An 8,582-nucleotide genomic window follows, 5' to 3' on the forward strand; every position below is an offset into this window, starting at 1 on the left:
TCTGAAGCCTGAACACACCCACGTCGCACTGGGCCAGAATCCCCGTCTCGTTTCAGCAGGCCTGCCTTGCACCACGTAGCCTTGTGGCCACCACAGAACTGACGCGCTGCCGCTGCTTGTCTGCGCCTCAAGTGGTCCTCCATATATAACGGTCCGATCGTTGGGCGAGCCTGCAGAAACCACTCTCACCTGAACTCCTGAAGCAATGGCCATGAGGGCTCTTCCGCTGACCCCTTCCAAGACCTCCTCGTTTGGAGCTCACCAAATCAGGCCGAGCAGTGGCAACCTCAGATCAGTTAGAGCTTATGCAAAGGGAAATGAGGAGGAGGGCAACAAGCAGTCCCTATTCGGAAGCATCACCGAGGCGCTGGACTTCTCGCAAGTCCGGTCGGAGAAGGATGCCGAGCTGCTGTATGAGGCCAGGGAGTCCACCAAAGGTGGAGGGAGGATGACGAGGGAACAGGTATGGAACTGGAACCACTGATGCAAAGCAACTGGGGATTGATAATGTTACCATCAGTAATCTGAATGTCTTTTCACATGCTTGTTTGATTGGCGATGAAGTACGGAGCACTGAGGCGGAAGATTGGTGGCACCTACCAGGATTTCTTCAAGTCATATGTTGATGGTATCTGATCTATACCTTTCTCATGAGAATAATTAAATGCCAAGTGAATAATTGCGTGTATTGTGTACTGATTGATATTCAGATAAACACCGCATGACTGAATAAGCTGTATAGTGTGATACACTGATACGTCAAAAACAGTTGCAGTATGATGAAAATAGTGCCTATTGAAAATATATAATCACAAACAAAGTTTTTTGGTTATTCTTTTCTGAATAAGAGAGAGAATATCAAGTTGCTGAATACTGACCAACCAAATTGGTTTCAAATTCAGTCGATGGGCAATACGTGGAGGAAGGTTGGGTCGATAAGACCTGCAAGATCTGCAAGAAGGACACAAGGGGGGAGCCAAGACAGGTTGACAAACTAGGAAGATATGCTCATGTGGCATGCTTGGAGAACCCAAAACCGATGAACTTCTTTGCCAAAATCTTCGCCAGATGAACTATGTAATTGTTTCACTCATGGTTAGATGCAATAGGTAGCGTTCTGGCTTCAAAGGGCCAAAGTTTCGTTGTGCACATTTTTTTTTCCAAATGAATTGGTATATACTGAGAATCAGCGCATTCCATAGTTCACAATTTCTTCAGTGTATTCAAGTAGATCATGAACGACGCCATGACCCAGAAAGATCAGAACATACTACTGAAAATGAAAATGTTTATATAGTAGCATAAGACTTTACAACAAGTTAGTACTCTTGAGTCATCTATTAGCTCATGTTCCTAGTCATAATACAGGAGGAGTTTCCAACTGTAAGCTTATTTATAGAACTATGGAGTAATTTAAAGCTATTGCATTTTGCTTACCTAATGCTGTAGTTATATATAATGTGTGTTTTTAGGAGCCTTTTGTGTTGAGCATGGACAGGTAGACCCTGCACCTGATGACAGTGCATCCAATCTTAAAGCCCGGCATTACTGTAAACCCAACACTTATCTTGGCTTCCTCTGTGGTCAGCTTAGCTGGTACACTTTCCATGTGCTTCTTCTGAAACTGAACGCCACTCTTGACAAAGAACATCTCAGCCCTTGGTTTCAAGAAGCGAGCAACTGTGAGCAATGCCCAGACATATCTAGCCATTCCTGCAAATGTCTGGTAAAACTGTGTCCTTGGATGGCCGCCCATCTCGACAAATGCCCTGTGGTCCAAATTTCCAAAGAAGGAGTCCTCCATATTACTTGGTACAGCAACCAGATACTTTTCTCGGCAGAATTTTCCGAAGTTGGAATTTGGGGACTCAACAAGAGCATCGAATGGATCCTTGAAACTCATAACATGGTAAAAAGAATCCATGGAAAAATACTCCCCTTTGGTCACCATCAGCATTGCCCGAGCAAAGTACGCCTCAACACAATACTTCTTGTCAGTCTTTTTCTCAAATACAACAGATTTATCGACCGGAAACTTAGAGTAGTTGAGGTCCCATCCAGAAACTTTCATCGAACTGATGACGAGTTTCGTGAAATCATGTATGCACTTCGATGAATTCTCAAACAACTCAATGAACATATCTATTGATCCCCCATTACCAATGTCAAAACTGATTTCTCTGTGCATGAGCAACGCTCTCCTGTCAACTTCCTCCTTCAGTTCCATATTCCTCCTTTCCAGTTCTTGAAACTCTGCTCGCAACAGAACAAGTTCAGAATCTTTCTTGCAGATGTCAGCCTGCAACTCCAGAGCAACCTTTTGGTGCTCATGAATCCTTGAGCTCACATGAGACTGGTACATTGGATTGCTCCACTTGCTGACTCCAAAATACAGATCTTTAAGCCCAGCTGTCTCTTCAAGCTCCGACACAAAATGCTCACCAGCGGCCGCAACCTTTTCAGGATCATATGGCACATGTGCTTGCTGAACCTTGAGATAAGCCAACTTCAGACCAGAGACTGCATCAAGAAGCTTCTCAACAACCGCATCCTCGTAGCGGGCAGTGGAAGTTCCAGAGCAACTCTCATGGTCAGAGACTTGCTGCGGATATATTTTCAGGTGTGCACCGTCTTCACTGCTTCCCCCAGTGCTGCCGGCGTTGGGCTTCTCGCCGACGTTCTCTGCGACAGCGACGGAATGCACCTTGCAGATGTCCGTGATTCGCAGGAGGAGGTTGGAAGACGTCTTCCTCATCTTCCCCTTTGCCGGCTCCATCTCCAAGATCAGATTCCGTCGTGCAAGAGGAGACTGAGCACGAGCGTCCGACTCCGAGTGATTGTGATCTTCAGTCTGCGTGGAGACAAAAAGTCAAGCGAGCATAGATTCCAAGAAACAAAGATCGCGGCTTCCGAACATGTTTATTTCGATCGAATCAATCAATGCCATGAACACGGAATGTGGATGTAAGATTGTGTCTAGCCGATTTGCGTCCAGGAGAAGGAAACAAATACAAAAAAACAATCGAAGAATAGAACATGCCAATCTGCCCTGCAGATTCTGTAATGAGGAGTACTATACCTTTTAGCCGGCGGGTCCTGAAACTCCAGGAACTGCTAGCCCCGCGCATCTGAACGGATCCAGGAAGTGAAAAGCCTGCCAAGAATAGGACCCAGCGAGAGAGATGATGAGATCGCTCAGAATCTTCAAGGATCCAAGACTCGAAGTGATGGGGCTCTCACTTATTTAGTGGCAGAAGCAGAGGCCAGAGGGTTTTGGGTGGGGGAGGGCGGAGGGAGGGAGGCAACGACCTCGTGGGCTCCAATGGATTCGAACAAAGAAAAGGGGGAGTGGTAGCCAGACAGCCCGGTGGGGGAGTTTCTTTTTTACTCGTAATCAGAAGAGTGTCTCGGAACAGACGTGGGGGGAGTTTCTTTTGTAATCCCAAGAGGCCGAGAGGATGCTGCCGACCGAAGGAAGCGGGGCCTTGGAAACCCTAGCTAGCAAGCAGCCTTGTTCGTCGCCTCTGACCGGGCTATCTGCAGCTTCCAGTAAAAAAAAGGCAGTAACCGTTCATCTTTTTATTTCAGGCTCTGTAACTGCAGATCTGACTGACTTCTCAGCTTCTATTCCAGATCGTGCAATGGGATAGAAGGGGAATATTCAGACCTTCAAAGGTCAGAGCGAGTAGTCACACGTTGTTGCAAATAAGAAAAGTTTTATGAAAGGTGAAAACTGAAAACTGATCTTGAGTTGGCTCTGGTGGTTGAATAAGTTCGGTCTTCAGTGCCCTCTCAAAACATAATGGTAGGTATTCAGGGCCATTTAGAGCGCCCTTGGTATTATATTGTAATTAATCTTGAATCATGAATGCCTGAATGAATCATGAATGCCTGAATTTGCTCTGCTCACCCAGACAATGCTGGTCATGGTAGCAGCAATAGGGGAATAAATAAACAACCTCACCACCAGCAGGTTTAGATATACAGTTTAGAAATGGACAACCCAGACTTGCCTTATGAAAGCAACCCAAAAGTTGTTTTCCTCTTTCCTTCCAAATTTAAAACTCAAAGCAAAAAAGGATTTCGTGCTTTAAAGCGCAAAAGCCCTTGCTAATTTGCAAATCATGAGTCGTTTGAGATGGCAAGTAATGGCATCCACGCAACGTCCAACTGTAAATCTAGCAAAGCTCGTGGTGTCTTCTTTCTTAAGAGTAGTAGTTACAATTAACAAACGCTCGTGCTTAAGACGGCACATTATAGGTCCCGTATCCATTTGGCCCATGCTTTGCCTCTCACGGCGCTCCGTATTGAACACTATAGCTATAGTGGTGATCGATACGAGTCTCGCGTCGGTTGGCAAAAAATACGGGATCAGATTTTGCTTTCACATACGAAGCTTCTTCGGTGCTTGTTTCGGTATAATACCAAGGGCGTCCCAACAATCTTACTGGGCCTTGTTTAGTTCACCCAAAAACCAAAAAGGTTTCAAGATTTCCCATTACAACCAATCTTGTGGCACATGCATAAAACATTAAATATAGACGAAAACAAAAACTAATTACACAGTTTGTCTATAAATTGCGAGACGAATCTTTTGACCCTAGTTAATCTATGATTAGACAATATTTACCACAAACAAACAAAAGTGCTACAGTAGCAAAATCCAAAAAGTTTTCACATCTAAACGAGGCCTAGCTTTATCCATGTCGCAAATTCATCCGTCCAACACTTATTTGCTGTGCACATCTTCTAAAATAATATTAATATTTGTTTGAGCAAGTTTTTTTAGAACTGTGAGTAGCACGTGTTTCATTAAGAGAATTGTTTGAGCAAGTTACATTCGTCTACAACAACTTGGTAGGTGTGTGAAAATTAGTCCAAGAACTTATAAGCTGCTCAAGTAATAAGTACAAAACTTATTAAATTGGTACGTGTATGGTAAAAACACTAATAGTGTGATAAAATTTGTATTTACATATTAGGTGCTAGGGTTAATAGTAGGTTTACGACACATTCATTATGCTTATCGAATTGTATATGATGGTTTTGGCAACTATAAGATGGGCATCACGATGCTTCACAACGCCAAACATGGAGGCTCATCACCAAGAAGCTGGTGTCGTGTGAATATAGTTACGGTAATGCTGAGCCACGGGCGTCCTATGCCTCGGACGCGCATTAGACCGTCACTTGACTGTTCAAGCTCACTCGGCACCGTACAAGCCAATCACTCTTTCTCCTCATCCGCTTCTCTTACTTCACCATTCTCTTGTTGTTGCATCGCTTGCCATCGCCCCTCGCTCCCTCCCTCTCCCTCCTTCCCCTGAGCGATCTCCATGCTACCGAAGAAGAGGGCAACAGCCAAAGCATCCAACCCCACCCATCACTTCCTTCTTCCTCCCCCTCTCTCTCTCCTTCCATCCATGACCTCCATGCCACTTGAGAGGAGGATGATGATGGAGGCTTCCGCAAGTTGCCTCCCCTCCCTCCCTGCATTCCTCCTTGCTCCGCGACCTCCATGCAACCAGAGAGGAGGTCGACGACGGTGGCTTCAGGCAAGGTAGGTGGGTCCTTCTTTGGATCTAAGTCATTCCCCTCATCCTCATCCTCCTTCTTCTCCAGATCCGAGCTTTCCTTCTTCTTCTTCTCCTCCTCCTCCATCTCCTCTTACTCCTTTGGATCTGGATCTAGATCTAAGGGACGCAGCAGTGGTTAGGGTTCCAACAAACTCTGTTGCAGTAGGCTTATTTCTATTGTTGCACTAGTATATGTTTTGTGTTGCACGAGCCTTTTTTCTTTTGTTGCATTAGTTTCTGGTGTTGCACCTCGCATTGCGCCTTTTGTTTCTGTTGTTTGTAGTAGCTTTGGTTTGATGTTGCAACAAGTAATTTTTCTCTATACATGTTGAAAGCGTTTTGATCTGGATGTTGCATGGTGTTTTTTGCAAGTGTTTCATTAGCATGTCTCGAGTGCTTCAAATATTTCGTACTAATATTGCAAATGTTTCATCTAGATGTTTCAAAAGTATATCTTGTGCTGCAGATAGTGTGTTTCAAATGCATATTTCATATGTTTTATCTGCCTTCAGACGTATGTTGCAAATGTTGCATCCGAATGTTTCAAAAGTAGATCGAATGTTGCATCATTGTCTTTGCTTTTCTGCTTCCTCACCTTCACCTCGTGTCTCTTCCTCCTTTTGGCACTGACTGCACATATGTTGTCTCTCCCCTTCTTCTCAATGTTGGCTTAGCCACATTTCTGTAACACCTGCTACAGCTGCTGGCTATGTGCATGCGCGTGAGCAACGGAGGGAGTGGGAGCAGGGACTCCCAGGGTGCAGTCGCGGCCGCACGGGTGGGTTCAAGCAGTGTGAGCCTGCGTGGACGGACGCGGGTGGGATGTAGGTGCGCACAGGAACGGAGTGCAGGTTTGAACGTCCGGATATACGCGTCTGTCCGGACGTGCGGGCACTAGCAGTATCCATATAGTTAGTCTATTGTTCCTGATCTCAATCATGCCGAGGTAAGCTTTTTTCACATTCTTAAAATTGTCGGAATGGTACCGGTGCTCATTTGTTTTTGCGGCAATTACTCTGTTCTGGCCACTTGGCCAATATTATGACCGTATGAGTTTGTATTTTCACGTAAAGGTGATCAACAATTTGTTGTCCGATACTAGAGGGATAGCATAGGGTATTGATAGGATTATGGCAATAGTTTATCATGCAAATATTGCTACTCAATTTTGTGTAGTGAAGCCCAAAACAAAATCAGGTCACATCAGAGATTTCTAGCATCGGTCTCTTTGAGTTGCAGTGGTGAGCACCACTCGTGGAACCCAGCATGCAAATAAAAAAAGAGAGCAAGTATGTGCGGCGTTAAGGTGAGTAGGCTAAGAAGTAACAACAAGCAGCAAGCAAATAATTTTCTATTCAAGTGGGCACCGATTTCTCTACATGCTCTGCTCCAGAAAATCCAAACACACATGGCCTTGTTTAGTTTCCAAAATTTTTCAAGATTTCTTATCACACCAAATCTTTAGACGCATGCATAAAACACTAAATATAGATAAAAAATAACTAATTGCACAGTTAATCTATAATTTGCGAGACGAATCTTTTGAGCTTAGTTAGTCCATGATTAGACAATAATTACTAAATACAAACAAAAGTGCTACAAAAATTTTTCTCCAACTAAACAAGACCTGGACTCTCTCTCTCTCTCTCTCTCAAGTACTTCCCCTATCCACAAATGTTTCCTAGTACTAGTTAAATTTATTTAAGTTTGATCAAATATATATAAATATATTAATATCTATCATATGTAATATGTATTATTAGATTAAACATAATATACTTATTTACAGATATAAATATTGATATTATTTGATATATATTTCTAGTTAAACTTAAAAAGTTTGACTTCTTAGAAAGTGATATGTAAATTTATTCGTGGACAAAGGTACTCTGGCCATACACTTTGGGCGGCCTTAGTTCTTAAATTTCTTGGACTAGTACCCGTGTTTATTTGTTTTTGCAGCAATTACTCTGTATGGCTAATACTCCGTATTATGAATTTATGATCGTACAAATTTGTGTTTACTGTGTGAATATTGCTATTCACTTTTGTTAATAAGTGGGTTAGATAGAAATATTATATCTTATTTGTCCAAAAAAGAAGATTGAAAAATTCTAGTGATTATCTTTTATAGATTGCAACTAATCTAGTATTGTTCATGATTGATTTTGTGATGATCGTGCTGAAAAGATTATCTATTAATTCTTTTGTTTAACTGGTATGTATGTATTTTGCTATACTAGCAATGTTCAAACCTTAATTATATTCACCAATTTGCCAAGTTATATTTATTTAATTAGTTTACAAGTTCGTTAGGATCCCTGCTAAGCTTAGAGGAAAATGAATTGACCTGTCTAAATAAAGCTTAAACTTTCTGTTAGAAGCCTATGTGGCATTGCAACTCTGCAACTTAAATTTAAGATATTTTGACTCTCCATGAAAATATTGAAATAATTTATAATTTTTTAAGGAAAAAATAACTTATAATCTAAAATGGAGATAGTGCCCGTCTATTAATTTGTTGTATAGCGGAAGTAATCTACTCATACTGTTTTTTAAAACTTTTTTTAAGCCAGCCCAAAGAAGATGAGCGGAGGGAAGGACACGGAGGAGTAGACTCTCGCTTGCTGTGCCAAGTGCTCTTGGGCACACAAATTGACGAATCTACTAGTGAGGAATCCGTCGCTAGCATCAAGTTTCTTTAGCGTGCATTCTCTCTTCTATGTCAATCCGTCGCTAGCATCAAGTTTCTTTACCGTGCATTCTCTCTTCTATGTCAACGAGATTCTAATGTTAACTAGCTCCTTTTCGGACTAAAATTTGAATCGAATCTGCAGAGGAGCCCTTGACATGGACGGAATCCGAGTACTTAACCGAGTCTATTTACCTGGAATTGAGAATTCGAAATCGTAATTACAGACTTTTAACCGAAACCGTAGCCTGCTTCACAACTAGCGACATCTAACCGCACATCTTGCTGGGCAACACGGGAACATCCGGTCACCA

At 42.6% G+C, this 8,582-nt stretch overlaps 2 protein-coding genes across 2 annotated transcripts; one reads left to right on the forward strand and one right to left on the reverse strand.

Annotated features, from left to right (window-relative positions):
• On the forward strand, positions 161–1,322 carry LOC8085404. Its single transcript, XM_002456509.2, has 3 exons — positions 161–463; positions 565–628; positions 903–1,322. Exons 1-3 carry the CDS (start codon positions 206–208, stop codon positions 1,070–1,072), a joined length of 492 nt encoding a protein of 163 aa, XP_002456554.1. The 5' UTR covers positions 161–205; the 3' UTR covers positions 1,073–1,322.
• On the reverse strand, positions 1,162–3,655 carry LOC8057720. The gene is made up of 2 exons (XM_002458647.2): positions 3,080–3,655; positions 1,162–2,851 (listed from the first exon to the last, which is right to left on the reverse strand). Exon 2 carries the CDS (start codon positions 2,774–2,776, stop codon positions 1,469–1,471), a length of 1,308 nt encoding a protein of 435 aa, XP_002458692.1. The 5' UTR covers positions 2,777–2,851; positions 3,080–3,655; the 3' UTR covers positions 1,162–1,468.

Source organism: Sorghum bicolor, chromosome 3, assembly GCF_000003195.3.
Source record: "Sorghum bicolor cultivar BTx623 chromosome 3, Sorghum_bicolor_NCBIv3, whole genome shotgun sequence".
NCBI classification, from domain to species: Eukaryota; Viridiplantae; Streptophyta; class Magnoliopsida; order Poales; family Poaceae; genus Sorghum; species Sorghum bicolor.

Coding starts and splice junctions, on each gene's coding strand:
- LOC8085404 (XM_002456509.2), top strand. CDS start 206: ATGGCCATGAGGGCTCTTCCGCTGACCCCTTCCAAGACCTCCTCGTTT. Junction 464..564: donor GGAGGATGACGAGGGAACAG/GTATGGAACTGG, acceptor TTGGCGATGAAG/TACGGAGCACTGAGGCGGAA. Junction 629..902: donor CTTCAAGTCATATGTTGATG/GTATCTGATCTA, acceptor TTTCAAATTCAG/TCGATGGGCAATACGTGGAG.
- LOC8057720 (XM_002458647.2), bottom strand. CDS start 2,776: ATGGAGCCGGCAAAGGGGAAGATGAGGAAGACGTCTTCCAACCTCCTC.